The following is an 18,630-nucleotide window of genomic DNA, read 5'->3' as shown; positions in this document are numbered from 1 at the left end:
GGTATCATTTTCAAAATGCCTGACTGACTTAGAAATACAAGTCTCGTGATTCAGGTGTCTTTCCCTGTAATATTTTATCTGTTATATTTCCTACATTGTCAGCCTCTTCTATATGTGTAGATGGGTCATAGAGGGCTAAAAAAAATTAAATTGAACTTTGGTTAAAAAAAAAAAAAAAGGTTAGAACATGAATCAGTAAGGGAAACAGAAGCAAAAGTGCAACTCAAGCCTAGAGGAGGGATGGAATATTCTACTTATACACTGGTCCATGGTGTCATTAGGACGCTCTATGTCCATAGGGCACGTGTATATGTCTTTATGACTTGCGAGCCAGAATCTTTCCTAGAACTCATGCTTCTGTAAACTCCACTAATTCCAGAGCCATCCCACCATATGAGTTATGTGCACCACTGATTTTAGCTATCACAGTACATCATCAGCTGGCCTAAGGCTGCTTGACTCTTGGGAGGCTTTCACTGATTAAAATAGGCCTACAGTGCTGAAAAATGAACCTGTAACACACAGGCAATAATCTAGCATTTGGCTGCAGGTAATCACTTAGATTGACAGATGAATTTATGAAACCAGGATATGAGCAGTTAAAAAGCTTCTGATGATCTATAGCTTCTGTATATTGCTATAACCTGAAATCCAACTTGATATTTTCTGGATGCAAAAATTCATGAATGATTTTTCAAAATGTTTCCTGTCTGAATTCAACAAGACCTTCATGTACTTACTGACCTTTGTGATTCACTCTTCGGGGGCTTTTCATAGTCTTTCTCTTCTGAGGGGGGAAGCACAGATTAAATATGTGAACATCTTCCTCCTTTTTATCAGGCCCTCTGCCATTTACTAACACGACACAACGTTCGCCTGCTGTCACATCAGACTGCTACAACCATGCTCCAAATGTCACATTAGCAAAGTCAGGTTAAAATCATTTTGTGTTATAACACTTTCTGCACTGACCTTTTGAAGGGCCAGAATGGTAGGAAGGCTTAGTTCCCCTTGCTCTGTGCAGGGAGCCTCTCCTTATTTTCTTTCCTCAATGCAACAAGCACATACTTCATATTCAAGAGCCTGCTGGAGTTACCAGCTTTTATGAATGTGCAACATCCCAGTAACCCACCACCTTTCTGTGTCTTTATTCTATAACTCATGTGGTACAAGCAGTCTTGTAAAACAATACAATTGATTCCTCAAGGACTTGTATGTCTCTATATGCTAGACACCTTGTTCTTTCCAATATGCAGGTTGAAGAGCACTGGAATGTGCTTCCCCTGACGTATTTAGCTCTCCATTTTAACACTGCTCAGAATGTGAAGCTATTTGCCTCACCAGGCTTACAAATAACCTGACCTTTTAAAATGGCCAGAACAGGGAATCTGTATTACTAATTTGGGACCTATAGCATATTTTCAACTGAGCCAAGTTTCCAGCGTGGCTTTATGATAGATGGGAATAGAGGTTTCAAACTAATGAAATAATTTACTTAAGAAGAATTCATTCCTTGTCCTCCATAATCATTTAAGGAAAAAATTATATATGCATTCCAGTTGAAGATAACAAATACTAAGATGGATGAAACTTTGAGCAGACATTTTTTCAACAGTCAGCATCTATGTTCTCCCTTTGGTTTTGATTTTTGAACGAATAACTCAGGAATGTGAAAAATATGACTCAGTCCTTTTGTTACAGGGGCAAGGGAATATTAGAGTCCACAGTAAGCTTTCTAAAGATGTTTTGCCTAAGTCTTGAATATCTAGGGAGATTTTTGATTCCCAGAGATTGCAAGAGGAAAGTCTGAAAAATGAGCTTGCTATCAGTCAGCTGAAGTGCTTACAAAGAGTCAATACTGACACTAGAAACAAAGAAATGGAAAGCTACTATTTCCTGAACTGGCATCTCCACTTTGTTTCTCTGGAAAGGGAAGGTGATATATTCATGGTCAAGCAAGTCAGCATGATTCACTGAAAATAAACAGAGAAGCTTATAACAAATTTAATGTAATTATTTTAAATAATGTGATTCAAGACAGAAAATGACAGCTGTGCTGTTGTAGACTGTTACCTAAGGGTGGATATTTAGAAACAAAATTCAGAAGTTTTTCTCCTCCTAAATAGATTAATTATGTATGTTCTTTTCCTATCACTGTGTTTACAGAATAATAATTCATTAATTTCTGAACTAGATTTCAATGATGATACATTGAAACTGATTGTTTTTACAGAAACTAAAATGTCAGCTTAGAGAACACAGCACCAATACAATGACAGCATGATCAGTTATGACTTGAAATTAAATTAGCAGTTGTAATGACAGAACAAAACACCACTATGATTAGGATGCAAAAAGGAAGACTAGTAAATTTGAAATGCAATTTAGTCTTTTTGTACTGGAGGAGGAGCTCATATCTGGATTAATACTGCTGCTGTGCTCTCAAAGGTTTAGTACCAATGCCTGTATGAATTCTGCAGCATATGACTCACAATCACCTCTACAGCGAACAAACCCAACTTCACTGATTTGGAAAAAAATGCTTCGTGTTCATCTCCCTTATACACAATAATTCTGCCTATCATCTTCATTTTCTTATAACACTGTAATAATATTACCGACCATCCTAGAAGTAACTATCTAAAGAAAATTTTTGTCAAGTATTCTTTGTTGTAAAATTTCATCGACTTATAGACCTGTCAGGTGCTACAATCTTATCTAGATATCTCTACGTTGCACTACACAAACTCTTACACACTGGCTTGGTGTACTACTAAACAATATTCCATTTTTGCCTGTTGAAATGCTCTGGTGTTAAGTAATAAATCTGTGTCCTTTTAGCAACATAGATAAACTTCATTTTCTTCTTCTCCATTCATTAAGAATTCAAGTTCTCTTTCATAGTTTTCTGTCTCTTAGGAAAACACTTGAACTTCAGGTTAGAGACAAAGTCATTGCAATAGTCTACATTCTCCATTAACTATGGCAAATGAAATATTTTCCCACCGTATATACCAGAATCAGATAGATTTATTGTAAAACTTCTAGCTCTTTTTATCCCCTTGTGGAAACTGTATTACAACTCCTTCCATTAAAAAAGTATCTGTCTGAGATAACAAAGTGCGAGGCTTGTCAGCAGACAGCTCTGCAGAGAGCAGCAGGTTGGAGAAGCTCCACAGCCCCCCAGAGAGACTCTGCCTCATTCCAAAAGAGAAAGACTGTGAGGTGAAAAGGTGGAACTGAACTGTGCATCAACTGACATGAAACATCTGAATGAATTAACTTTAGCAGATGTAGGATTCTGAGGATCGATTGCAAAACATATGTATTTTTTTAAATTGCAGGTAGAAGTATGAGGGCCTTGAAGGAGACAGATGACAATGATTTCAGGTCCATCTCAGACACCATTTCTTTACCGGGGTACTAATTTCTGTTCTTTCTGGAGCTGGACACTTCAAACTTCAGACGGGATTAATTGATGTAAAATTATTTTTTGTTGCTTTCCAACTTTTTTTCTTTGCTGTTACTTTTGAAACTTAGTCCTATTCCTTGGTACATAAGATAGCTCTTAAGACATCTTTGCATAAAATAGAGACAGAGATTTATCAATTCCTATGAAACACTTTGTGCCTCAGAATATGCCAGATGAACTAAAGGAGAATCCTGTAAAAACTACATCTATTTCTGTAATTACAGAATCATATTATAGTTTTGGTTGGAAAAGACCTTTAAGATCATTGAGTCCAGCCACTAACCTAACACTGTCAAGCCCACCACTAAATCATGTCCCTCAGCACCTCACCTGCAGAGCTTTTAAATATCTCAAGGGATGAAGATTCCACCATCTCCCCATATAGCCTATATCCGGGTTTAACAACCATCTCAGTGAAAAAGTTCTTCATAATATCCAATCTAGACCTCTCCTGGTAGAATCTGAGGCCATCTCCCCCTGTCCCATCATGTGACACTTGGGAGAAGAGACCAACACCTACCTTGCTAAAATGTGTGTGCTTGCCCTGGTAACAATTATCTGTACTGTCCACATCACCTCTCAGGGGATGAACTGCTCTATAAAACTCAGGCACAGACACAGCAATAAATAGGTCTCCCCTGCACCTCACACGTGCATGCCTCTTGTGCCTGGAGGAAAATAATGAATCCAACTCTTCTCAACCACTCTGTCATGCTTACTGCAACTTTGAGTGGCACAGAAGTATCCAGATAGCCTTAAACTAGCTGGCTTGAATGCTGGTAGTTGCAATGCTGTGGTCTCCCACAGATAACCTCTGAAAGGTTACTATGCTTATTTTGCTCCTGTGCAGACTTTGGTCTTATAGTCCACTCCATGTTATTGTTGCTACACTGCTAGCAGCTCCCTAGATATCCTGTTTAAAGCTACTTCAGGTAAAAGAAAATAAGCTGCCGTGACAACCAGCAGCTGCAGTATCAGCATACCCTTTCAGTGTGTACTCCTCAGCCCTGCAATTTATATCCACACAATACAGCTTGTTCCAAATAAGGCAACTGTAACAACTCCACACATTTAATCCCATTAATCTTTCTTTATAAGTAATGCCCTAAGACCCCAAACAATTTTTGTACCTCTTTATATGTCCTTTCTCTGGTTTGACAGTATATGTGCACAACTTAGGTACCTGAATCTCACCACATTATTCCATGTTTATTTATAAAAAACATGGCAAACAAACAACCCTCCCAACTACTAAGTAAATAATAGCAACTGAATACATTACAAAAGAAATAGCTGACTTGGGGAGAACATTGCTGCTAGTAGATATGGAACTAAAAGAGAAATTGAACAGGAAGTGTGTTCAAAATAATCTGACAATGAAAGGGGTAAACAGTTGTAAACATATATAAAATCATAATCTCCTTTCATGTTTTCATCACACAGAGGACTGGTATTAAGTTGCCTGAGATACTGATAATAAAACGACAGGTGACATTTAGTGCTAGTAAGGTGCAGAGCAACATACAAAACAAAAAAAGATCAAATATACATACATAGTGGTGGTTACTAATTAATTAATAGCATCCAGGATGAGACTTTGGCCTTAACTGTGGCTGGTTCTCTGAAAACATCAGTACTCTGCTCACTGGTGGCCAAAGAGGCAAAGAGAGGATGAATATGTTAAAACAGAATATTGGGAATGCAGTTAAAACATCACAGAATATCACACTGCAGGCAGATGTTTCAATGCTATGTGTGGCTCTCATTAAGCTCTTCCAAAAAGGGAGTAAGGGTATCAGGAGAGGTAGGGGATTATTAAAATTATGGAACAGTTTTTATATGGTGAAAAAACTAAAGAAATGGACAAAGAGTTGAATGTCTGGAAATGAGTCATTGATAAGAGATACCTGTAAAATGTGAATGATAGGAAGAAAGTGAGAAAGACACAATTATTCATTGCTTCTCACATTACAAGAAGCAGAGTATGCCCAACAAAATTGAGAGATGACTGGTTTAAAACAAAGAAATAAATGAACAGATGGAAGGGTTTTAATTGTTACATGCATAATTATTTTGTGAGACTCATTGCAACTGGATGTATTGAAGACCAAGAGTAAAAACAGATTCATGAAAGATATGAAAAACTGATAGAGGATAAGTCCACATGCAAGTATTAAACCTGATGGTCCAAAGACATCCTCCAGCTCAAAGAGTCATGAAAACATTTGCCTTTGGGAACTCAGGTGTAAAATAAAGAAAAAAACCCAAGTCTATCTACGTCTGTTCTGATTTTGTCCTCAGTGTCCATCACCAAGTGGATGCAGAGCTGGACAAAGCTTGTAATCTGACCCAATACTGAAACTCTTTATGCGCTAGACATAAAAATAATTATTGTCAGATTCCAATAGAGTATCAGGTGTTACACCGTTAGGCATTGAAACATCAAATCTTTGCATTCCAAATCCCACTGCTTGGTGTACAGACAAGGGAAGAGTTTCATTTTCCATTTGGGGTTGCTAAGAGGCAAATGGCATCTCCTGATAGATCTCTTAATTACCTGTGTTGTTTGTTTTTTTTTAAATGGGCATTTATAGGTGTGTGTGTTGAGGTGGGGAGGAATGACCCATTTCTGCCAAGAACTCACCGGCAATCTCTTCTTTAAAATGGAAGCTGAAGGTGAGGTGCAGCACTTCCTTTCATTTAGTACCTATTCAGATATAAATGGCTAGAAGAATCACCATCTACTTGGGAAAACCCAGCTTTAATTTACTTTCAGCCCAAGGAAAACTGTAATTTTCACTTCTTCCCATTTATGACCAGGTTATACATATGTCTGGATAATGGCTTTCACTATTCATCCTGCTAAAAAACATGGGGAAAAAAAATCAAGACTGATAGACCAGAAGATAAAAAGTAAGAGAGCCTGATGCTACAACTTATTGGTAGTTATGATCCTCACTTGGATGAGGGATCCAAGTCCCAAAGATTACTTAAGCACTTTTAATTCAAAGAATACATTGGATTAAAAGGACTGATGTAGGAAAAGCAACTAAATCTATGTTTCCTCCTTACAAATAACCTAACCACCAGTCGAGGTTTTCATTCTTGTCTAATGTCTCTTACTGGAAACAATTCAAAGAAATACAACAAATATATTAGTAGCATACAGTGGACAAGTACTTGTAAATGGTGTGTCAGAATCAGGTAACAGATACTGAAGAGGAGCAATAGCTTAAGATTAAACATATCTCGCCTAGCAGAGAGTTCAAGATGTAATCATAGAATCATAGAATGGCAGGGTTGGAAGGGACCTTTAGAGGTCATCTAGTCCAAGCCCTCTGCAGAAGCAGATCCACCTAGATCAGGTCACATAGGAATGTGTCCACGCAGGTCTTGAAGACCTCTAAGGAAGGAGACTCCACAACCTCTCTGGGCAGACTGTGCCAGGGCTCCATTGTAATAAAATTCATCTATTTGTCTCAAGGCACAATGAATACATCTATACTACTTTAAAGGTCTGTTTAATTTGTTCTTCAAAACTTCAGGAGGTTGCAATTTTATGCACCTTCCAGACTTCAAATAGCCTTTTCGTTAGAAACTTTTTCCTAATATTTGGCTCAAATACTCCCTCCTACTATTTAAATCCCTTACTGCTCAGCCAGCCGATGAGGGCAGGACAAGCAAACATTTTAGTGGCAGTTGTCACGTATTTTAATCATCTTCTCTAAGGAGTCTACATCTTTTTGCTTTTCATAATGAGCTATGTTTTTAAACTTCTGTCATCTTTACACATTTTCCTTAATTCAGCACTGGACACAGTAGTTATCTGTAGCCTTTTGGCACTGGGCAGATTAAAAAGATACTATTATTTCTACATCCCAGTACAGAATTTTTCTTTTTTTATCGCTTCATGATTTTGCTTATTCATTTACAGCCTATGACCCATTGTAACCCCTAACTGCCTTTACATGAATATATTGGCCTGGTGAATTGTTCCCCATTTTGTATTCATACAGCAGTCTATTCCCAATGTCACAACACGCATTTGACCTAAATAATCTGCATTCTGTTTTTTTTCCTGATTACTTCTTCAATTTTTCCTGATTACTTCTCCAATTCTTTTGGAATCATTGTTTGGTCCTCCTTGTTCTTGCTGTCTCTCTCAGAGATTGTTGTACATTTGATAGTTACACATTCTAGTTCTTAATTAGCAATGACAGTATTCAGTGACTCCAGATTTAAGGCACACCCTTTCAGGACTCTACTTGGTATATTTCTTTGTATTAGGATGCAATTTTTTTAACTGAAATAGGTCTCTAAATTAATTTTCTGGTCACCTTGCAGTTTCATATGGACGACACTATCCCAAATCGCTTAAGAAAGTAGGAAAGAGGGAAGTGGTATTCTGCAGATACTCCACAAGAGGTAGCGTGACTGAAATTCAATACCTAAAATATTTGTTGAATTGGTTATAAGGCAAGATCGCACCAGCAGATTTTTGTATACCATGGGTCAGATTATCAGTGTGAACTAGTATTGAAACATTGGATAGCATGTACAGAACTATTATTTAAGGGGATTTCAATTGGGAGGGACCCAGGTTTGGGTGAGCGGGGTGGGGTGGGAGCATGCTGGGAAATGGCTACTGACCACCATAGGTATAGAATCATAGGTACTATTTAACAGACTTATTTCAACAGGATTGATTGATCATAAAGCTAAAAAACACTGTGGTCACTAAGATATGAACAGCTACAAACTACACTACACATATGCAGATAAAACTGAAGTGGATGTGGTACATCAAGGCTACCAAAGCTACACGTGTAGCTACCAAGGCAACACATTTTTGTGATGGCAGTCAAGCACTCTGGTTAGGATTTGTTAGAAGGAAGTTTTCTGACTCCTTAATTAATTCCCTCTTTTCTGTGCAAAATTATAGTCTTTAATGACAGTGATCTTTTCCAGAAAAATCTGGCTGCCCAAGATAAACAGTATGCAGTTCTGTTTTACATCTTTTTTGTTCAATATATGACACTAGTGATTACTTATTGTTCACTATTCAAATTCTGCTCAGCCAATAGAATTCTGTACTGATTTATTTACTTTTCCCCAAGTTCATATCTGACTATTCAAAGGTACTCCTTTATCTTGATATCACGTATTCTGAATATATGACATAAGATATACGTCATGAAATATTTTCTGTTTGCTGGACTATATTATTTCAACATCATCACGGAAAAAAAAAATCCACAAACTGGTTCTGTGGGGTATATCCTGGACTGACGTTAAGTACAAAAAAAATATTCAAGGGCAACTAATCTAATTGTTTATATGAACCCTTATGGAAGCAAGAACCAAGAGCAGGTAATAGTCTGATGAATTGTATTTGGAATAATAGAAACTTTTCCAGTCTTGAACTGATGGCCTTGGAGAAAAAGCCATTGCTTGTTACAAGTGATTCTGGAGAATTGCTAATGTCTCCTGCATTGAAGTGATTGTAGATCTCAAACAAATCAGAACTAAGTAGATGAACTGAGCTTCAGGAAAGTAATTCTGGATTCCCATCTATCTTTTTCTTGACTGTAGAGTAGACATTTGTTTGACTGTTTCTGTTGATTAAACTCAGAGAAGGATATCTGGGGCTTTTACTGTAGAAGTCATGCACTTGCTCTTGCTTGGTATCCAGATGAGCCTTCAACACTGACAAATGTTGTATCATATTACCTGACTGAGTTGAAATTCTAAAATTGTTCCCAGAAAGACAAAGCAGACGACCACCTACTACTTTCTCTAAGTTTTCTCAGTGTACAGTACCACAGATTTTTCTTCCCATCTACAAGAAGCCTACTTTTCAGTGGTAGCTGTTTACAATTCAGCTTTAATTTTCCTTTTTAACCTATTCCAGCACAGAAGACTCTTTTTCTAATGCCTGACAGAAACAGGAATATTACTAAATATTGAATATTCTCCAGTAAGATTAAACAGAAAAGATTTGCCAAAGCAAAACACTTTGAAGGACAGGAATGTATCTGTTCTTGCAGCCTCTTGCATCCCAGGAATTTTCAATCCCAGTTTTGTTGCTGCCTTCCCTTTTCCTTTTTCCACAAAACAGTTGCCAGGAGCATCTTTCAGCTCTCACTAGCCAAAACAGTTTGGCCATGTATTTAAACTACATGTTTGACAATGAGATTAGTCTTTTGATTGCACCCATGAAAAAACTGCCAATCATTTGAAAAGATGATCAAACATCACTTGGATATTTGAGCTAGACCGACAGACTACTCTTTATTTGCCAGTAAGGTAGGGGAAGAAAATGCTATCACATGTGCTTTGTATCCTCTGCTACATACTAAATCATTCCTGGGTGGTATTCATGATCTATAAAGCAGTAAGTAGCTTGGTCACAGCTCTCTCTGGCACCATCTGTTTGACCACTTGCAAAGCTAACAGGCTGCACAGAAGCTGAAAAAGAGACATGACTAGCATGAGTCTGGGAAAAACTACATCTAGATTAAAAATTAAACTAGCTACTCAAAATTTCATCACAGCATGTCAGGCATACTGCAGTTACCCTCTGAACCCTCACAGGCTGGTTTTCCTTTGCCTCTGGCAGACGTGGCTGGCTGCTTTTTCCATAGCCAAAATGTTTGCAGATAGTCTCATTAACACAAAAGTATCTTGCAAAGAGAAGCAAATGAAGCTCCTGAGTCTACCCAGATGATTTTCTACCCTGGTAAATGCAGAACAGTGGTTTTGGCCAAGGAGTCCTACTTCTGATATATAATTGATTATTTACGTGTTTTATTTTTTTGCAATGAATCATTTGTGATAACTGTGCATTTTAATTCATATTGTTAACAAAATCCCTTTGTAGATGAAGAAATTACTCTTGAGGTTGAGAACACTAAACCCAATGATTTCCAATTAGTATGCTTGCATAATAAGCTACTCATATTTTTAATATGTGCTTATACTCATATCTAAAATTAATCTCAGAAAAGCATTCAGGAGACACCTTTGATGGGGTCTTCTTTTCCTAGAAAACGTAATGACTTCTATTATAGTCTAATAAAAAAGTTTAATGAATGAATTGTATATCTGTCTCAGGCCTAATAGCACCTAACAGCTATCACTACAAAGAAAAATCCATTTACCCCTTTAAGTGCTGGACTTCTTTCCATTATTAGGAACTTCCCCAAGTGTCCAAGATTTGATAAAATTTAATGTGAATGTTTCAGAAAGATTTCTAACCAATAAAAAATTCTTTTGAACAAATTAATAATTTCTACAAATGTACACACATCTTTGTACATTCTTTTCATTTCCAAATTTAGTGAGAAACTAAACAAAACTTAATACCAGGCTTCAGGTGCATTGACAGGCTATTGCTTGCATGAGAGATAATCCTATCCTTCTCCTGCACTTCTCCATAGGATGCCTGTGTTATTTTTTCATGTAGGTTAATTAGAAGCCTCCATTTGATGATCAAAATCTTAGTTAGCAATGTGCCTTAATCCATTCTAAAATAGTAATTTTGTAATTGCAAGGAATCATCCAATGAGTGGCTGTCTCCTATGTTCTTACCGACCAATACTTTACTGATGGTAAAGCCATTGGTGTTAAATAGCACGTAATGTACAACTGAAAACATTATAAAGAAACTCAATTTGAATTGTTGGAAATAAAAATCTATATAAAATCAGCTGTTCTGGACTTCTATTGCTCCTCTAGATTACTTCAGAAATCTATGAAGCTTCGACCCATGATCCCCAATCACATCCGTAATGAGCAGAGGGAATGTGCCAAACTTCCCAAACTTCTAGAGCTCTAGATGCTCTAGAAAGGTACATACAGCTGCCGTAGGCATAATGCATAAGAGCTCCTTCTGACTTCTGAGGAATAAACACCTCTTGTAAAATACCCTTACATTATTTTCTGATGATATTTTCATACGGCTGTAGACGCTGCTTTTATGAAAAAATGGGGAAGGGGGAGGGAGGAGAAAAGAAGAGGAAGCAATCAATATCTATCATTAGTGCTGAGCAAGAATTTTTAAATTGTATTATCATGAGATGATGTCTGTAAAGTTTTAGTGGGCAGAAATGCTTCAGGGAACATGAGTTAATAGCATCAGTTAGAGCTGTGAAAGCAAGAGATTGCTTCAGTAAATTAGAAAGAGTAACAGATCCCCTCAAGTGCATTGCTGTTCATTAATAACAATGTACATAAAGTAGACAATTTCTGTTTAAAGGATGAGCCTTTGTAACTTGGTCAGCAGGATTATGTTTAAAGTGATCTCCTGAAGACAAAGGGAGTGCAAGCTCCTTTCTAATGCATTGACTGAAGAGGATTTGCCAGCTTTCTCACCACTACTCTCACAAGACCATCCAAATGCAATCAGCTCCAGTTTTATCTCAGCCTCAGCCTAGGAAAAAAATCATGAATTGCATTCTATAATCTGTAGGAAAAAATTCTAATGTCTCTGTGAATAACCATTTCTACAGAAAACTCTTTCAAGCCAAGCAACCTCATCCCAGCTTGTAAATCCCCATGGCTGCATTTGTGCTGCTGAGACCATTCCCTGCAGGAGCAGCTCAGGCTGACAGGATTGCAGCACGCTTAGCCAGTTGCACTGTGGAGTGTGTCTCCAAGGGATGGGGTCAGCAGTTTGTGCCCTCTGCACGCCGAGGGACTGACTCCTGAAGCAGCTTTTTGAAAGCAGTTGCAGAACGCCAAAAGTGAGTCTTCAGAGAGCACAAACAGTAACTTGAAAGAGCTTAACAGTAAAAAACCTCTCTAAATTCCTCTTCAGATTCAGTTTTCACAAACAAATATAATAAGAAGTTAATGCTTAGCTTAGGTCAGTAGAATTTTTCCAATGGCTACTAGCTGTTATAGATCAGTAGTTTCTATGATTATGTGGATATTTCTTCTAGAAAAAATCCTGGAAATATCTGGGAATACATCTGAGCACTTAGAGTTCAAAACAAGGTATTTTAAGCAGGTAATAAAGTTTTCTAAGTACTTTGCTGCATCTTCCAAGCAGTTCATTTTCAAAATAGTTGTACATATTTAAAACATTCTGAAACAAATGCAACTGACGCATACATATTCAAAACATCATCTCTAATTACAATAGAAATGAAATTGTTTGTAATCTACCTTGGAACTGTGTAAATTTGATGGTTCCCATCCTTTCTCCATTTCTGAAAACGACTTGACCCTAAATAAAATAAAGAAATACTTTAAAAGTTTTGTAAATGATTCATAATGTAGTTTCATTAGCACTGCAATTATTTTTCCATTTGTTATTAAAATTACCCAAGAAAAGTTTAAACTTTGTAGAAGACAGATTTGACCAAGGTTAAAAGAATACAATAACACCTCCTTAAAGCTTTCTTCCACAGGTTTGAAATGGCCTTAGAGAGTTGCTTAGCATTATCACCCACTTTTCATGGATAGATATGGAGGTACAATAAAGAACTTACCAAATCTCAGACAATGAGAAATATGCAAACAATTGACTGTGACTGACCGTTTTTACTGAAGATCAGTAAGAGCTATCAAAGATCATGCAAGAAAACAATTCTTCATTTAATTCATCATATAGTTCTCCAAATGGCTTTATAATGTACTTTTATATTATATACTTATACTAATTGATTGTGCATACCTGTAATTCTTGTACTACACTAACAAGAATATCCTAGTATTCTTTTTAAGTGTAATGTCTTTAAGTCAGTACTATCCCTTTGTTGTGCTACACATTGTTACTCCTCAAAATAATGGTCACTTAATGCTGAAACCTCCTCCCTAGCAAATTACTCTGATCTTTCTGATTTAAATTAAGAAAAAATCTTGTTAAATTTCTTCCTTACTTCAGTTCTTTCATAATTGAGTATGAAAGAAAAGGTTTTCATTCATTTATGCTGAGAAGTGTTTGTAATATTTTGAACTTGCAGTGGAGTGCTGAATGCTATCAATATAGATTGCTGTTCTACTGTGTATTATTACCGTCCCCATTAATCTTTCTTTGGGCAGACATCAGGGCAAGAGAAACCAACCAATAAGCACATAAGGCCATAATACATTTCTCTATGCAAGCCAATCCCTTATTTGATAACCTTTTCTGGTCAATAAAAGATGCACTGAAGGCAACCACCTTCATTCATGAATTACTGAAATCAGGTCCCTGCAGGGAGTGTACAAGTAGTACAGTACACTCACAGCACATTTCCTGCAAGCCACAAAACACCATTTCCCTTTGATAAATAGAAGACACCTTTCAATAACTGTAAATTTTCTTGTGCTAAGCCTTAAAAGCCAAAAGCCTCAATTCATGACAAAAACAGAACAACAGAAATGAACAGTGGTAATGGGAGAGGCTCTGGTGACAGGTACAGAAGGACTGAAATTCAGTTGAGCTCTCTCTCATCCAGTGGCTGCTAACACAGCTTCAGGAGAGAAAATAAAACATCAGAAGCCAAATTTAAGTGTGCACCTTATCAGCCTTCATTGAGATCTCTTTTAGTTTAGAGAAGTGGCTTTTAATATCTCTTCATTTGTTTGAATATAATTTTAATGCATTTGCCTATATGGTTTAAGTAAAAAAGAGTAGAAAATAGTAAATAAAATGCTTGTTAAAATGTTATGCGAGTGTCACTTACTGCAGACATAACTATGGTGAACACAGTGTTAACCTTACTAAATTTGGGGTTCTGTGACCTGTGCCGGAGAATTCTGTAGTTAAATTTACTGCCTTTCACTTGAACTCTTTCTCTTATTCTTTTAATAGGACTGTAAATCATAGTCTACTAGAGTGCTATTTATAGATAAACATACAGCAAGCATCACTGGTACCACCTATGATGACAGTCATCTATGATTGTCATATTATTGATAGCATCATATAGCAGCTCACAGAATTTTCTAGATTCCCAGTTCAGTTGGTTTTCAATATCATAATTATTTCTTGCAAGACCACTCACATTTTTGTCATTTAGTTGGACAGACATAAACAATATGCATCTAATGACTGGAGATAAATACAGAAATGCTCATTGACATGTTCTGAAACTACCAACAAAACAAATCACATCTGAATGTTCTGAATAAATGTAAAACTTTGGATCTAAAAAAAATTTAAACAAGAGTTACAGAAGTATTTGTTTTTACCGGTTTCCTTTGCTAAGATTTGTGGCTTATACTGATCTAAGCAGTAGATAAATAAAGATTAGGGATGATGATGACGATGAAGACAGACTTAGGGTGAAAATGTGAAAATGTCTTTATTATCTGCAAAAGCATTCAATCATAGTATTTTACTTTCATTAAAGATTACTGGAAAAGGGTAAAAAGTCAAATGCGTCAAATAGGAACAACAATTTCTAAATACTATTTTATGAGGTCTGACATTGTACTGGGGATTGTTCACAAACTACAGAGTCTGTATGTTACACCAACAGATAATAAGAGGAAAAAAAATACATCGAGAAACTGAAATTGGCTACTTTGTGTGTAATCCAACAAATAATTTTATTTTCAAAGGTAAAATCAACAAAAAGCATATCAGCAAGAAGCCTCAAAGCAGGAATCTCTAGTGCAATTCATGGTGATGACAGTACACATTTATTACTCAGGCATCAAAACTGCAACCGCAGCTGCAGCTTCCCCTTGGTTCTCTGCTCCTCAGGAACATGCTGCTTCATAATAACATGTGACAAGCTGCTACAGCATCTCAAGTACCTTAGACCTCTCAAGACTCTAAAATCCCTATGTACTGTGTGAGAAAACATTTCTAGGTTTTTTACCAGGGTTTTAGGCAGCCCCAACAGACATGGATATAGTGTTGCTGTTGCAGTAGTTGGTTTTGCCATCGTGGCAGAAAGGAGCACTCCTTATGAACACTGATGAATTGCATAAACAGCAATCCTTTCACTTCTTAAGACAGGAAATAGATAGGAAACTAAATAGAGTCACTCTATGCTTTCACCACTATTTAATGAAAAATAGGATAGTTACATTTGGGGTAAAAAAAAGTGATACTAATATATTGTAATATATTGCAAATTAGATGTGTTGAACAACAGAAATATAGAATCTTACGCTGTGTGGTATTTAGGAGTTTTGGGAGTTTGTTTTGGGGTGTTTTTTTTAAGATACATCTCTGAGTCCAAGCGCCTTTCCTGTAATAGTTTGGCCTTTTTTTTTTTTTCCCCCCAAATCTCTACAATGCTTTAATGTCCTTTACAAATTATGAAAACCAGAACTGGACCAAACACTTCAATGGTGCTGGTCTCACAAATGCCACAATCAAGGACATCATCTACCTGCTTTTTTGCCTACTGTCTTCTTCTATGTGCTTTGTTTTATAAATCTAACTTTGATTTTTGTCAAGTACGTTTTGATAGAGCATAACTGCATTTCATCTCGTAACTAAAAAAGACAGTTTCTATAATCCCTGGATGTACAACCTTCACCTATTTTCTTGAATCAATGTTCCTTAAGCCATCAGTCCTTTGTTGTCAGAATAAGTCCACAACAATCATCCATTCACACTCAGAAAATATTATCCAATATTAGCTTTCTTTTAGACACATGGGACTTTCCCTGTCATTGCAGCAGTTAGTCATCTGACTAGATTCTGAAATAGCTGTTTTGTGGTTTTTTTTTTTTTCCTGGTGGATAGAAAGCAGTTATCTCTGCTATACTATAAACATGTCATGAAGTTCTTTTTGAGCTATGGAGTATTAGAATTTATTAGAAGCTTTTTTGTCTTATCATTGACAATATAATTCAACTCTGGACATAGGCCAGTTATCTTTGCTATATTATAAACATGTCATGAAGATTCTTTTTGAGCTATGGAGGACAAGAATTTATTAGAAGTTTTTTTGCCTTATCATTGACAATATTATTCAACTTTGGACATAGGCCCACTCCAAAGTTTGAACTCTTTTATTCCTCATACACTGAAATACACTGCCAACACAGCTTTTCATTCATGTCTTTAGCTTTCATTCGTCAATAAAACTGGAGTTCAGTCAATAAAACTGCTCTCTCAGTCAGGGCCGGGTCTGCACTTTGACCATCATTTCATTTACTGTGTATTTTCTTCTGCAAAGTGTCAGATAAATGAATAAAAAACATTTATTTCCATGATTTTCAGTATGATACCTACAAACAGGTCTGCTTTAGACCATGTTTGCTTCCTTCTCCAGCAGTGTTTTCCCGCATGGCATCAAATAATTTTTTATTTATTCAAATTTGTGTTATATATTCATCTAATATATCTCTGTGTTATATAATCATCTATTGCTGATTTAAAATAACATAATTACTCTTTAAAGATAAATTAATAACACAAATACTCCATCAGAAGAGAGATGATGAGTATGTGGACACACACTTCAAAGCTGTATATAAGGCAGTTAAATGCCACACGACCATTTTCTAATGGACCCATACATTTCTGTACTCCGCCTCAGTTCCACTTCCCTGCCCAGGAATTGGGACAATTCTGCCCTACTGGCAAGTGATCTCCCCATACAACAGTGTTGATTAGTTGATTAATGACTTTCCCTGAAACGCCTCAGCCTACACAACTAAATCAGTTTCAGAAGTGACTGTCAGTATTTTTTTTTAAAAATACATTAACTCAGTCACTTTGAGTTTTAAAAAATGATTTCAAGGAATGCATGCAGAAATACCCAAAAAGCAGTGGGGAAAAAAATAAGGACACTGAAACTATATTTTTAATTTCAAATATAGTGCATTATTGACAAAGAATAATGAGTATACATTTAAAACTATCCCTTTAAGTTCTGTGATATCTGCTGAAAACAAGGTGTACTTTGATCCTGTGGTGTCCTTATTGGACCAATTCTGATAAAAATAGGAGTCCAGGAGAGTGAAGCATCACAGGACAGCAAACTAAGAGCTTGCTAACACCCAAAGGGCAAGTATTTCACTCCCACATTGCTCCTAGCTGCACTGTCCTATACCTAATGTAGTGGTAGCTTGGCATCCATGAAGCCTCTGTGTGGGCTGTAGTGGCTTATTAAACCAGCAAAATACAGGCAATAATTTTTTTGTTTGTTTTATTTTGTATTTTTTCTGAATTGCTTCCAGTGCCAGAACCAGAGGCAGCCCAAAGGAGCCCTGGAAGGACACAGGCACTAGCAGAAAGAGCTAGGAGGGAGGGACCGTGACACTCTCTGTTAGTCCCAGCTTTTTTCAGAAGGTTTTCTGTGTTATCATGCAATCCACCTAGCCCATTACTCACGTTACACGTACTTGATTTACTCATACAGGACTCCTTAGCTACAAGCAGGCCTTCCCTGATATGCACAAAACAACAAGCTGGTATTCTGTGGGTCTTGACTTTGCAATTTCTGGATGATGAAGAGCTAGACACTGTAATTCATAACCTCTTCCACCTTCCAAATTCCACATGTTAAGACAGCAGTCGGTCGAACGATATAGTTGAGCGTAACCCAACAAGTTCTTAGCTCTGATAGTCAAACTTCACTTCTGAAAGAAGACAGCAAATTTCCAGCTGAGGGCAGCTTGTGCACAACTCTCCTGGTCTCAGCTGAGCTACACCACTCAGTCAGCCAAAGAGCTAAGCACAAGAGATGCAAGCACAGTGCAAGACAACAATGTATTTGTCACCCCCTGTGGGATAAAGAGGTAGTTTCACCTTTGGAACAGTGACAGGAGAGCAGAAGGAAGACAGTTGATGAAAATTAAAACGCTCCATAAAATGCTCCTGAATCCATGGTTTTATATCCTTATACCACTGTGGATAAAATGTTTCTAGAACATTCGATCAAAGCAGAATCAGGGACTGCTGCTTTTCAAGCCTCAAGACTGTTGTCAGAAAAGGTTTTTCTGTCAAAATTTTCAAGATTGAAAACTAAAATATGAAATATTTTATGATCCAAAGGGATTTCTTTTCCCTGCCTGTTTTCTCTCTCTGAATACTGGTGTCTGAGAGCAATAGCAGCAGAGCAGCTCAAAAAAGCAGGTGTGAAGCACAGCTGAAAATCTGATCTTGGCTAACATTTTCTAAATGAAGCAATACCACAATTTCAACTAAACAGATACTTGTGTTTTAGCTATGAAAGAGCAAGCATAAAATGGCAGGAAAA

The 18,630-nt window shown here is 36.9% G+C and overlaps 1 protein-coding gene across 1 annotated transcript in view; it reads right to left on the bottom strand.

The window, feature by feature from the left end:
* GABBR2 (gamma-aminobutyric acid type B receptor subunit 2) overlaps positions 1-18,630 on the bottom strand; it is a 487,689-nt gene that overhangs the window by 190,313 nt on the left and 278,746 nt on the right. The window contains exon 8 of the mRNA XM_061995459.1: positions 12,641-12,701. Coding sequence (XP_061851443.1) covers positions 12,641-12,701 — 61 coding nt within the window. The remainder of the gene's footprint in view (positions 1-12,640; positions 12,702-18,630) is intronic.

Source organism: Colius striatus, chromosome 4, assembly GCF_028858725.1.
Source record: "Colius striatus isolate bColStr4 chromosome 4, bColStr4.1.hap1, whole genome shotgun sequence".
Lineage (NCBI taxonomy): Eukaryota > Metazoa > Chordata > Aves > Coliiformes > Coliidae > Colius > Colius striatus.
This window is presented reverse-complemented; position numbering and strand designations above follow the sequence as displayed.